The sequence below is a fragment of the Coccinella septempunctata genome, chromosome 1 (assembly GCF_907165205.1).
Source record: "Coccinella septempunctata chromosome 1, icCocSept1.1, whole genome shotgun sequence".
NCBI classification, from domain to species: Eukaryota; Metazoa; Arthropoda; class Insecta; order Coleoptera; family Coccinellidae; genus Coccinella; species Coccinella septempunctata.
In genome coordinates this window covers 52,852,940-52,866,779 of record NC_058189.1, presented here as the reverse complement: position 1 = coordinate 52,866,779, position 13,840 = coordinate 52,852,940, and the positions used below count along the sequence as shown (strand labels likewise).

The window sequence follows — 13,840 nt, the reverse complement described above, 5'->3', positions numbered from 1 at the left end:
GAGCATCATAAGACTCAAGTTTCTTTCTTTAGTTCAATGGACTCAACATAGATGTTATTCATTTTCTTGACAGAAGTCTCACTAGAAAAATCTGACCGAAAATCAGACAAAAATGTCACCTTGACTTTTTCTTTAGAGAAAAGTTCTCACTCTGGAAATACCCTTTTTTTAAATAATTGTTTTTCGAGAAAAACTGGAAGATGAGTTCCAAGGTCGAAACAGTGTTGTACTCGGTATTTTTCAATACTATTCGATCCATTTTTTGAAGATCAATATATATTGATTTCAGCAACTGCAACCCTGGAGTACAGTGGGTGCCACCCCCTGTGTAGAGCAAGTGGCTGGAGCACCGATACCAACGAGAATTGGTGAATACTTCAAAACCCCCAGACCTCATCCATGGAGACCAACTCTCGGATACGAAAACATCGAACTGTCCCCACTGTAATGGTTACCCACCTCATTCAATCAAACTGTTTGATCTTAATTCAGTATTAGTTAAGGCACCCCTCTGTCCTTACTTGTTACTCTTAGTAAAGAGTTAACTTAAAAATCTTGAATATGATGACACATATTCAAGATTTCATAATTTTTCAGTCCGAAATACTTTATGTCTAGCACAAAACTGCACTCAAGCATAAAATTTTTCTTGATTTATTACCATTTCTGCATGGTTTTTCGGAATTTTTGTTCTTATGTATACTTTACTACTATTATAATATATTTCTTCTTATACAGGTGTCAAGAAATACAACTGACAAACTTGTACAGTATATTTTTCAAAGATAGCGGTTCAACGTTCAACAGCACTTTTTTCAAATGACCACAACAAAATGTTGTCCAATCAGTGCAGTGTTCAAACAAAGCTATTCTCGACCTCATATAAGGCGAATCCACCCGAAATATAAGTGGGAATATCATGCACAAGTTCCTTGGTCATATTTCGGGAATTCCTCTACATAAATCTGCTGTTAAATAGGATTAGAAACTTTCAGTGTTCCATTTCTGATGAAAAAGTCCTTTATGATTTTCCAGGCCAAGTCAACCTGTGACTAACACTATCGTAGATCCATGCTACACACCATATGGCATGGCCACAAGGCCCTTGAAATTCCCTAATCTGGTGACAGGATTCGACAGGAATCCAGCTCATGCTGCAAGGGCAGCTTTGTATACACGATATACTCCTTTCGAATGGACTCAGAACAATTTAAAGAACTTCAACGAATCGGACACCAACAGGAATTATTCGGAAAGATTAAGGGGGGAGTTCATCAGGGTGATGAGGTAATATTTTAGGTTCAATGGTTTTTTAAACTAGGAATAAAATCGAATAAGAAGGATTTCCGAAACTGCGATTTAGATGCGTCACAAAATTCTGTAATGAAGCTAGTGTTGTTTTATAAGCAAATAGCAAAACGCTTTTCAAATATTCAATAGAAAGATCGCCCACTTCACTTAAATCCTGTTGAATATTACTCTCGCTTCACATCTTGGTAATTCTGATTGATTCAGACATCCATATCGGCAGTTTTCTCAATAGTAATGTTCGGAATCCTAATAAATATCTTTTCTAAAGGGAAACTGATGAAAAAACCCTAGCAGGACAAAGGGAATCAGGACGAAGATTGGGGGAAAGAATAACGGACACCACCTTCTGGAGGAACGAGGTTAGAACAGAATTGGAGAAACTGCTGACAGAGTCAGCGTTGCTGCAGGATTCTAGGAGAAGCATTCAGAAAGCTATGAACGACATAGAAGGTCCCTTGCATATCGCGCAGGAATGTCTATATCAGAGAGAAAACAGATTAGGTAAACTTTGCTTCATTTATGAAATGAGTACCTACCGATATGAAATAGTTTTTTGTTCAATGATTCTTTATGTTAAAATGTTTCCTTGGTATCGTTATCGTTTATAACAAGGTACAATTCATAGTTTAAAAATGGAGTTACAGTTCGCTGCTACTTTCAGTTTAGGTCCATAGTGCCACAGCCGTCTTTAAGGCGACGCAGCTGTGATTTTGGCTTTGGCCCCCATCAGAGCTGTTCTCAAATCTGCGCCATCTACAGCTCGTCCTCGAGCTCCAGAGCTCCAATGAACTCCAGTATCTGGAAGGGCTTAAAGAAGTCCTCGTTCCTCCACAATCATGAGCATCCATAGACATAACCTCTTAGTGTTTAGTCTAAGTGAATATCCATCGCAGTATTTTAGCCCCAAGTTTTAGCGGACGAATTTCCGCATGCCATAAGAACTCTTATCGTTTTACTAGCAATAATATTGGCATGCTTAATCCATATTAGCTCACTGTCCAGGTTTATGCCCAGATATTTGACTCCAGACTTCCATTCTTTGATATCTCCATTTAGTGAAATGGATTGCATGGCTGGAAGCTTCCTTTGCTGAGTGAACGGATTTACTGTGGTCTTGGTTGGATTGATAGTGATCCCCACTGACAGCAGCGCACTGTTCGTTAGTTCTGCGAGGACTTTCTGTAATAAATTACAAAGGGTTCCCTCGAATTTACTTCTTACTATTAGGAGTTTGGCATCAACAAACCAACATAGCCTAGGCATTAGAAGTTAAGCGTTAGCCTCTATACATGGTCAGTATTTGACTCGTACAAATATTTTAACGGTAGATTCTTGAGGTCAAAAGAAACACATTTTTCCTTTACCATTTTTTCGATTCGACCCTGATAAAAAGATATCCATTTTGAATTTTCCTAATGAGCTGTGCCATCCCTGGAAAAACAGAATAACTAGCTAAATCTGTGACACTACTCATCTTCATTTTGTGTATCTTTTAAACAGAGTTGTTTTCAGCCAAAGTACCCAATTTTTAAAATTTCACGGATACGTGAGAACGAGAAAATATAAAAAATACTCTTATTTTATAAAACGTTCAAATATTCATTAGATAGCGTCCAACTTAGTTTCAAGAGTTGGGTTCAATTTTTGGTATTTTTATGTTACGTAATGGTCTTTGAGAAATCTGGAGACGTGGGTGATATCTTCGAAAAAGATTCATCAAATGAAAGAAGAACTATATATTCCGAAATTCATTTCATTCGATAAAACCGTTTGTGAGATAGAACTAAAAATGATTTTTTATGGTTTTTCAATAGCCTGTATCTTTAAAACCGAGCCGATTTGGAGAAAATTGTAAAGGAAACAGTTTTTTTTAGCCCAAGAATCTTCTGTTAAAATATTTGTACCAATCAAAGACTCACCTTGTATAGTAGTTCATCCACTACTGAGCTCCATAGGAGAGGGGTATATATTACTCTTCCTTGAGGTGTTCCGCGAGTAGCTTAGACAAATAAGGTGGTTTGATTGCATGCTACTGTCGCGGCTATTCTCGTCGTCAACTCTTCATAAATCCATTTTTTTAATTATAAATTTAAAAGTAGGTACCTACTTCTCTGATATACACGTGCGTTGTCTTCTCAAAGGCACCAGAAAAATATAACAAGGTAGAAAAGATGTTCTTTATTGCTATAAGGAAAAAAGGTTGACGGGTGGTAAATAGATCGAAAGCATTTGCCTCGCCTCGCCTCGCTCGCATCCGTGGTGATATGAAATTATCAGACGATTATAACGCTCTGACGGCTCTGAAATTTTTTTAGGGACTGATCTGGTGCACGACGATCCAGAACAATCTCTGCTGACCGAAATCGAATTATACCGAAATTCGCTGGAAAAGCTGAAGTGCCTGTTTAATAAGATGGAGGACCAAATGAGGAACAACAGAGCCGCACAACACGAGCTCGAATTGGACGTGGTCAGCAAGGAATCTGCCCTTGGAATCGATAATATGTGCCATCAACTCAACAATTTTTCGAAGGGAATCAGCTATTACGGAGGGATTGAAAAATTCGATCCAACGTGAGTTATGTCACAGTTCATGTATATACACCCTGTATGTATACAGGGCGTTCCTAGATAAGTGTTTTCTTACAGAAACCTAATGACTCCTTATAAAGAGAAACATTTTTTCGTTTTTAGATACAGGGTGTCAAAAAAACATTAAAATTTTAGTTTTTCGTCAATATACTAGGTCCTGCGAATGAGCTTTTTACTATTAATATGTAGTTATTTTTTGCACCCTATATTCGAATTCAGTGGCGGGGATTCTAAGGTATGGTGAGTGTTTTTCTCCATTTATTTTGACGCCAATGAAGAATCTTAATGTTATGCATTCTTGTAATGTATTTTACACAAAAAGAGTTCTCCTGCTCTTAGGTCAACTACTTCAGAGGATAATAGCTTTATACAGGGTGTTTCATGATGAGTCGTTGGCCATAGCTCAATGGTGAATGCAGGTCATCCAGGCCTTTCAAAAAACTTGCTCGTTTTGTATCCTAAGGCTATTAGTTTCGGAGGTACGGGGTGATTCATGAACATTGACCTAAATTTGCGATAGCCATAACTCTAGAATGCAAGGTCCAATTTCGATCAAACTTTATGGGTTTGTTTACTTCAGAAAGCTCTTCCAAACGGTTTATGGAATATTAATATTTTCAGGGCAGTACTCAGTATATCCTGATTTTTCATTCAAGCTCCAAAATCTATATTTTTCACATCCCTTACAGAAATTTAGTTATCACCATGAAAAACTACATAACCCATTCTAAGGAATTCAGTTTTCACTTTGCATGGCACACTTGTCACAAGTGAATAGGAACCGGACGAATTCATATTTTATATCATTTTTTCGAAATGCGGTCCTGTTTTTATTCCCTCGGTGATAATTTTTATTGTCCTTTGTCGAGATTCTGAATTATTTGAAATTCTGTTCAACTCTTTTTCATTTAAAACCCTCAGTTCCTACTGAGTGTGCGTGAAAAAGTGACAGACACTTCTAACTTCACGGGAGCATTTGCGGTAGGGGATAGAAGAAGCCTGTGCAGAAGTTAAACAAAATCCCGATATGATAAGAAGAGCAATAAATAATCTTATTTAAAAAGCTAGGAAATATTTCGAGATGGAAGTACTCCATTTTGAACACCTCTTATGATAGTACATTTTCATTGTTGAAGAATAAATTTTATGTGTTTTATGAAGCAAATATACTTACGGATTATATTTTCCAAGGTGGTTTACATCATTTGTATGTATATTCAATATGTAATTTCAAAAAAATTCACAGCTCGACCTTGCATACTTTTAAACACTTTTTTACGAACACTCACCCAGAGAACCCACTACACAACCCACCTAACGCCTTACTTTATGAAAAAATGAAGATCGAACCCATTCTCGACAGATTTCAGGCCTTAGGAACGAAATTTGTAAAAAATCCCAACAACCTTAGAATACTCCAGCCAGTTGTTCTACAGAGTCCCCAACAGGAACACAACAGAAAATATACAATCAAAACTCTAATAGAGACAATTAAAGATTTCAAATGACAGCCATCATCGGCTGTAGTTTGTGAATTTTTTTTTTTTACTAAACAGTGTATAATTGTATTAAGGTTCAGAATGAATTGTAATATACAATGAAATGTACCTAATACTGGCAGTAAGACGCAAGTCGTTAGCCATTTGCTATAGCAATAAATTTTCTCTCTCTCTCTCTCACTATGTGCTGGGGGTTTAAAATGAAGAAGAATTGAACAGAATTTAAAATAATCCAGAATCTGGGCAAAGGATAATAAAAATTATCACCGAAGGAGTAAAAATTGGACCGCATTTCGAAAAAATGATATAAAATATGAATTCGTCCGGTTCCTATTCCCTTGTGACAAGTGTGCCATGCATACTTATGAAAGTAAAAAAGTTTTTTCACAATAACATGTGGAGCAATAAATTTAAAAGTTCCGATATCCAGGGTGAGCACGCAACTGACGTGGGCGGAAAACAGCAACAGGATGGTGCAAAGATCGCAGGAGGAGAGGAGAAAGTCCTCGCAGATGAGATCGGACGTAGAAAATCTGATAAACGGTGTTGCTATCGAGATCTGGGATGCTTGGAGTAAAACGAACAATGCTTTGGCCAGAAGGGCTGCCGAGACGCTAGAGGCCAAGAGCAAGTTGCAAATGCACCTGCACAAGGTAATGTTGGGGGTTGTTTCAGTTTGCAGCGTCGGATTTTATAGTTCCTTGCGTATTTTTTTAAATTTTGACTTCAAGCTCAATTCAATTCAAGATAATTATAACTTCGCGTTACTATATCAAAAGCTCCTTGGCTTGAATCGATAGGAAAAGAAAAATAAAAACAAATTTCACGGCATCTTGAATGATTCCAGGATTAATTATTGCCTGTCGATTAGCCTTTCCGATCTAGCTCTCGGGTCTAGAGTATTTGCTGAGCACGCTCCGGATATTCGTCTTTCGTTTGGCATTTTTCGCTGACCTCATATGCAGCGGTTCGCTCAAAGATAGCGATTTACCAAACCTATAAATCAGCCGATTTTCCTCTTTTACTTGGCCCACTCGGTGCTATCGAAATTAGTATACCTATACCGAAAAGAACTTTTCTCAAGAATGGCTGAAGGACTTCGGTCGATGGCCAATTCCCAGAATAAATTACAGTGTTATTTATTATTTAAACATTCAAACATAACTCAGTTTCAGGTTTGTGATAGTAAGGCGACTCTAGTTCTTCAAATTTTTTGAATGGGAATCATTGCATGCGCAATAGAACTATTAACTTTTCCGAATAATGGACTGCGCATACATTTCCGATAATTCTCATTTCAGATCCAGCAAGAAATATTCTCTGTCGAAAAGAATATCGAGCTTCTGAAGAAAGCTATGAATGACAAATCTAATCCAATGAAAGTGGCCCATACGCGATTAGAAGCTAGGACGCACAGGAAGCAAATTGAACTCTGCAGGGATATCGCCCAGGACAGGTAATATAGGCATGATAACAAAAATACTAGGAAAAAAATATTTATTTCCAAAGAAAATTGGTATCCACGTTCAAAACTCAGGTCAAACTTTGAATTTTTGCTAACCATTTCTCTGGTGTGCGGAGTATCAATACATAATTCGTTTTTCCAGCTCACTGATCGTGTTCTTCATTTTGCACATTTCTTCCTCGAATTCATTCTTTATTTTATCTTACTCTGTCTCTATTCTTCCTTCTAAGAGATTCGCCACACCACAAAGTTCATTCAGAATTGTAGAATTTTCTTGAAACTTTTCTTCTAGGTTTTTACGAATTCCTACCAACTTTTAATTCAGAAGTCTTCGAGTTTTCTTCGACAATCTTCGAGTTCAAATACATAAACTACGAATGAAAAAGTTTCGGTCCGGGTCCTCACTCTCCTGTGTAGGTACTTTCCTGCAATATCTACTATCTTCTATATAAGGCGCTCTTTTCTTGTACACATTTCGTCTTCGAACGTTTTAAACGAAACTGTCCAAAATGCGAGCATTTTATTCATTTAAAAATCTCATTCCTGACACCATTGTGATGAAATTAGTCCGAAGTTCTTTTCAAATGATTCATTTACAATTTTACTTATTGATTATTATTATTATTTTTTATTATTTGATTTATTTCTACGGTTATTTATTTTCACTAATTTGTCGCTAATCACTATCTCAGTACTGTACTGACTACTGACTGACGACTGACTCTGTTTAATCGCGTCGCGAATTTATATCCAAGAAGACCCTTTTCTCGCGTTTCCAGAATGCGACCCGTTCGTCACAGTTTACTCGCGAACGCAGCGAGTGGCAGGTCCGGCTTAGGTTCGTTGCAATATGACAGACCCACACTAATCGCCACTTAAATAACTATACCTTATACAGGGTGAGTCTTCGACTCGTACAAATATTTTAACAGTACATTCTGAAGAAACACTTTCTTCCTATAAATTTTTTTCCGTTTCGGCTCTGATAAAAAGATATAGCCATTTTAAGTGTTCATAATGAGCGGTGCCACCCCTGTAAAAACAAAATTACCTTCAGAATAACTAGCTAAATCTGTGACACTACAAATCTGTGGATCTTTTTAACAGAGTTGTATTCAGCCAAAGTACCCAATTTTTCAAATTCCACTGAAACTTTTTAATTTTTGAACAACAAATTACTCGAAAACGGCGTATTATACGAGAAAATATGAAGAATACTTTTATTTTACAAAACGTTGAAATATTCATTAGTTAGCGTCCAACTTATTTTCAAGAGTTGGGATCTTTGAATTTTTAGTATTTTAAAGGTAATTATAGATAAGTATGAGTGATAGCTTGTGATCGAAAAAGATATAAATAAATGAAAAACTATATTCTGAAATTCATATAAATCGATAAAACCGTTTGTGAGATTTTTTATGGTTTTTCAACAGCCTATATGTTTTAAACCGAAAAGATTCGGAAAAGATGATAAAGGAAGAAAGTGTTTCTTTTTACCTCAAGAATCTACTGTTAAAATATTTGTACGAGTCAAAGAGTAAAGACTTACCCTGTATAGGTGTTTGAATGGCATCTTTCAGGTTTTCCAAGTTGGACGATGAATTAATCGATCGAAACCTCATATTTTGCTCTATTACTTCCAGATTAGTGTCAGAGGTTCACGACCTACAGAACAGCATCGAATATCTGAACATGAAACTCCAGGAAGCTGAGGCTCAACATCAACAGCTGCTGAAGACAAGGGCCAACCTCGAATCGGACTTACATAACAAAGTTAATACGCTGTTCATCGATAGGGAGAAATGCATGGGAATGAGGAGATCCTTCCCCATCACTGCGACAATCAAGTACTAACAATTCAAAAATCATATTTCATCACATCCTCGTCTTCCATTGCATGTTATGCACATGAGGCTTTTTTCGAATGCAATAAAAAAGATTCAAATTTATTTTTATTATACTCTGACTTTAGCCTTTCGGCTTTCACACTCCTATGAAGAGGTATAAAGGTATATATTTACTTATCGCAGATATCGAAAGGATTGAGCTCTGTTGGAGCTCCCACGGTTTCACGATTATAATTATACAAATATAGCATTAAAAACCGAATAGTCTCTTAAAATTTGATGTTCACATGAGATTGCATCGTGAAGGTAAACTTTTTACCTTCACTAACCTGATGATGCTACTGTGGTAGCGAAACGCACGGGTCGTGGTTTGAAAACTCATTTTTTTGAAAATCATTTTATTTGTTATTTTTAGTTAAATTATGGATTTTCATTAAGTATCGGCCAAATCAATTCAATATTATCCATAATCACTTGCATAAATTTCAGATCACCGCATTTTCTCATTAAAACTAACAGCACCCAAACTATAGAATTCATTCTTCCTTCATCATGATTATGCTTATTGCATTTTTACACTTGCAGTGGTTTAGTGACGCAGAGACTGTCTTTTAATTTGACGAATATGAAGTAATATACTGGTGAGCCAATTAAAAGTTCCACTTGAAACGCTTTCAAAACAATAAGAAGGAACTGATGGTGTCATTAAATTAATGCTCGTGCAAAAATGCTGTGCTGTTCTGAATTAAACTCAACAATTTATTCATTGTTTCATATTTTGAAGGTCGATATATTATCCCCAAGACTTTGGACCTCCGTTACCTCCATCAGCTAACAAAACCTATCACATAACTACCGAACCTTCATGTCTCATTTGAAATATGGATATTGAATGAATCTGTGGGCACAAGTGATTCTATATAAAATGTCAGATCACTAAGGTACTTAAGAGGGGCAGATATTAGTCAAAAAATTCTTATATTGCTTCAAATAAATTTTTTGGCCATTTACAACAAATTAGAATTATCGAAATTTCATACAAAACCCAACAGTCAACAGAGGCGCATTTATACATATGTGCCACCCCTGTAGGCTGAACCTGACATACTTCTCAACTTCCTATAAATTTTAAGTAACATTGCCTTTTCAAAAACTCTAGGTAATGATTTACGTTAGGATATACAGGGTGAGTCTTTGACTCGTACAAATATTTTAACAGTATATTCTTGAAGTCAAAAGAATAAACACTTTTTTCCCTTACCATTTCTTCCGAATCGGATCGGTTTAAAAGATACAGGCTATTGAACAACTATAAAAAAATGTTATTTTTAGTTCTATCTCACAAACGGTTTTATCGAATGAAATGAATTTCGGAATTTAGTTTTTCATTCATTTGATTAATCTTTTTCGAACACAAGATATCACCCACGTCTTCCAGTTTTCTCATTATGACCATTACGTACCATAAAAATACCAAAAATTCAAAAAACCCGACTAAAAGTTGACGCTATCTAATGAATATTTGAACGTTTTGTGAAATAAATTATTCTTCATAGTTTCACGTATAATGCGCCATTTCGAGCAATTCGATTTTCAAAAATCAAAAAGTATCTGTGAAATTTTTAAAATTAGGTACTTTCGCTGAATGCAACTCTGTTTAAAAGATCCACAGATGTGTAGTGTCACAGATTCAGTTAGTTATTCTGAAGGTTATTTTGTTTTTCCAGGAGTGGCACAGCTCATTATAAAAACTTAATATGGTTATATCTTTTATCACGGCCGAATCGAAAAAAAAAAAGGTTGAGGAAAAAAGTGTTTCTTTTAACCTCAAGAATCTACTCTTAAAACTATTTGTACGAGTCAAAGACTCACCCTGTATATGGTTAAGAGGATGAAGTTGGGGAAGCGAACTCTCCATCAACATAAGTCCGAAGTGTTTTGAAAAAACCTATTTTATGGCAATCGTACAGGGTGTCAAAAAAAAGGTGACCCCTTTGCTAGATCAGGTAGAACACGGAACACGGCAAAATAATAGTTGGGTTTGTTCAGTAAAAAAAAATCCGTAACGGATCCGTTTTCTAGTTACCTACATGGTATTGAAAAAATCATCTAAATTTTTCACTACTAGGTCGAAACTATACTGGCAATTAATAGTTGCGCGACAGATTCGAACATCACTTCAAATGACCTCATAGCTATGATACTCAAACGTTGAAAAGATTAATGTATTCATTGGAAAAAAGGATAGAATTCTGTAGGCATGGAAACAGAGTTGAAACACTAACTCATATTTGTTGATTATTTCATAAATATGTTTTCATCAAAATTATTTTTAATTTTCTTCTTGATATAATTGAACTTATGAGAATAATGTTCTATTTTTGGTGTTCAATAATAGTTAATAAGAGTGTCCTAAGTAATTTTTTCACGCTATAGTTGCAGATATATTGCTTCATCATTTTCAAATTGACATTCTTTGAAAACCAACATTTCATTACAATGTTGTCAGTAGAGTTTTTCTTAACATCCTGTATCTCAAAAAAAGATGCCGTTATGTAATATTTTTACTCAACAAACCTAACTTATTTTGCCGTAGACTGCGCGTCATCTTTTTTTGAAACACCCTGTAGATAGTGTGATTGATAATATTATATGGAATTCAGCAAGATCATTCAGTATAAATCATTTTGCCTTAATACTCAATAGAAAGACTTTTTCCCCACTTTCATCACAACCAAGAAATTTTATCTTCATTTAATTAATATTTTCTTACTTTATGTATTTATTTTTTCAAGCGGCACCTTCTATCCTCTCGACTATGGATTATAAAATAGTGAGAAATATTCTTTACGGAATTATGTTCAATAATAATTTTATACTGGATGATTTTTTCAAATGTTGGAGTTAACGACAATAATATTACTCACATTATAACTGAATAAGTAATGAAAAATAAAATATGCATAAATGAATGCAAAAATCATCCTGTATAGAATTGTTCCAAATTAAAGATTAATATAATGGTAGATCTCACACTCTTTGTAAAATGGTTTTGTAAAGTTCTGTGAAGATCGTTTAACCTTTCGACAGGATTGAAAAATAAAGGAAGAAGATTATAAATAGATATATGTGTATATAGATATACATATTTCATTCAAATCAATCCGCATCTTGAATTTTTCCAGAATACTAGAGAAAAATTTTCAAGAATGTAGATATTTATCGTAATATAACGATTGTTCAAAAAGTTCGTCGTTCGTTTGTTCACACCATTTTGTGAGGATATTTTAGATTCGATTAAAGCTTTCAATTCAAGTATGTGTCGAAAAGCTGATGAATTGAGCAATACGAGACACTTATCCGTCATCAGCGTACTTGAAGAAGAATTTTGTTGAACATTCGTTATCTTGAGCAATTTTATGGATGCATTCATATAAGCTGAGAAGTTTTTTTACTCCAACAATATAATAGTTGTTCCTTTTCAGTTTCACTGTAAAATTTTCAGTAGGTTTATCAGTTGAACACACTGTGCATTTTATTAAATTGTAATTTAATAATTGAGGATTTTCGTTGAATAAATTGAGATTCTGGTGTTTTCATTTGGAAGTTATGACGAAGATGCTCGAATAGCTTAGAGCATTATCAAGTTTTGATTCGGTTTTGGAGTTGCTACACAAATATATGAGTCAAAATTTTATTTAAGACAACTAAGATAAAGATACATTGAATAACCCGAAATTCTAATAGTTGCAGGTGAGTTTGTGTGAGTTAATGAAAGAAAAATGATAAAGAATACAAAATTGCAAAAAAAAAGTGCCAACCAAAAATCCTCAAAATCATACACATAAATCTTTCGATCGAGTGTATTAATAAAAATTTTTACTCCATTCAAACTGACGGGTGGAGTGTCACGTGTTCGTTAGGGATTGAGTTGGTGACCAAGATTAGATTTCCGAAAATACCTTTTTATGGGTCATTTCTATGGTTTTCTCTACTCGTGTATCGTGTTATCTGTCATCTGTGTTCTATGGTTATTTGTTACTGTTTTGTTTTTGCAATCTAACCTAATTGACCCAATGAATAAATGATATTTATATAATATAATCAATAAGAATATAGATGAACAATAAGAAATGTATCCTTTCAAGCAAGGATACGTAACTAGGATTTTAAAATTAATAGAGAATGAGTTCGGTAAATCACAAAGAAACATTAATGTCAGCTCAAAACTGTTCAAACAATTATCGCATGAGGAAGCAAGAAATAAAAGAATACGATCAACATTGTATTATGTTGCGGCTGCCGGGGTAGTGACTGCTGGTATGAGCTATGCAGCTGTTCCCTTATATAGAATGTTTTGTCAAGCATACAGTTATGGAGGCACTGTCTCTGTGGGACACGATGATAGTAAAGTTGAAACGATGACCCCAATCAGACAAAGACCCATTAGAATTAAATTCAATGCTGATATCTCTACTAGTATGAAATGGAATTTCAAACCACAACAAAAAGAAATGACAGTAATATAAAAAGTTAACTGACATATTTGTCCTATAGCATTCCCCTTTATAGGTTGTACCAGGAGAGACAGCCTTAGCATTTTATACAGCAAAAAATCCAAGTTCCAAACCGGTAATAGGTATAAGTACTTATAATGTTATTCCTTTTGAAGCTGGACAGTACTTCAATAAGATCCAATGTTTTTGTTTTGAAGAACAACAGCTAAATCCTAATGAACAAGTGGGTACATAATTCGAAGGATCTCAGATTTACATAAAAACTACAGTTTTGTTACCTATTAATACTCTACTTATTAATGTTTTCAGGTGGATATGCCGGTATTTTTCTATATTGATCCCGAGTTCATTGAAGATCCATATATGAAAAATGTTGATGAAATTATTTTGTCATATACATTTTTCGAAGCGAAACATGGAGTGAATTTGCCTGTTCCATCTTATGCTAAATAGACTATTTAATTAATTTCTGTAAATAAACGTATTAAGTATTTATTACAGGTGTATGTTATGAAAGTATTTAGGGGGAGTGAAAATTTTGCAGTTAGATTACATCCATTAATATTCCAACAATTTTGAAGTTTCCTTAATATCTTTGATCAAAGAAGA

General features: G+C 34.8%; 2 protein-coding genes across 2 annotated transcripts; both read left to right on the top strand.

Annotated features, from left to right (window-relative positions):
- The first annotated feature begins 95 nt into the window (after positions 1–95).
- On the top strand, positions 96–8,816 carry LOC123322546 (tektin-3-like). Its single transcript, XM_044910490.1, has 8 exons — positions 96–233; positions 290–444; positions 1,036–1,287; positions 1,580–1,812; positions 3,627–3,885; positions 5,833–6,055; positions 6,704–6,858; positions 8,511–8,816. Exons 1-8 carry the CDS (start codon positions 201–203, stop codon positions 8,719–8,721), a joined length of 1,521 nt encoding a protein of 506 aa, XP_044766425.1. The 5' UTR covers positions 96–200; the 3' UTR covers positions 8,722–8,816.
- A 3,914-nt stretch (positions 8,817–12,730) lies between these two features.
- On the top strand, positions 12,731–13,726 carry LOC123313556 (cytochrome c oxidase assembly protein COX11, mitochondrial). Its single transcript, XM_044898496.1, has 3 exons — positions 12,731–13,234; positions 13,287–13,454; positions 13,541–13,726. The coding sequence occupies exons 1-3, from the start codon at positions 12,848–12,850 to the stop codon at positions 13,682–13,684; spliced, it is 699 nt and encodes a 232-aa protein (XP_044754431.1). The 5' UTR covers positions 12,731–12,847; the 3' UTR covers positions 13,685–13,726.
- The last annotated feature ends 114 nt before the right edge of the window (positions 13,727–13,840 follow it).

Excerpts from the sequence above, each read along its gene's own strand:
- LOC123313556 (XM_044898496.1), top strand. The coding sequence starts at position 12,848 with ATGTATCCTTTCAAGCAAGGATACGTAACTAGGATTTTAAAATTAATA. Across the intron at positions 13,235-13,286 it reads CACAACAAAAAGAAATGACA|GTTGTACCAGGAGAGACAGC; the intron begins GTAATATAAAAA and ends TCCCCTTTATAG. Across the intron at positions 13,455-13,540 it reads AGCTAAATCCTAATGAACAA|GTGGATATGCCGGTATTTTT; the intron begins GTGGGTACATAA and ends TAATGTTTTCAG.
- LOC123322546 (XM_044910490.1), top strand. The coding sequence starts at position 201 with ATGAGTTCCAAGGTCGAAACAGTGTTGTACTCG. Across the intron at positions 3,886-5,832 it reads ATTGAAAAATTCGATCCAAC|GGTGAGCACGCAACTGACGT; the intron begins GTGAGTTATGTC and ends TCCGATATCCAG. Across the intron at positions 6,859-8,510 it reads AGGGATATCGCCCAGGACAG|ATTAGTGTCAGAGGTTCACG; the intron begins GTAATATAGGCA and ends TATTACTTCCAG.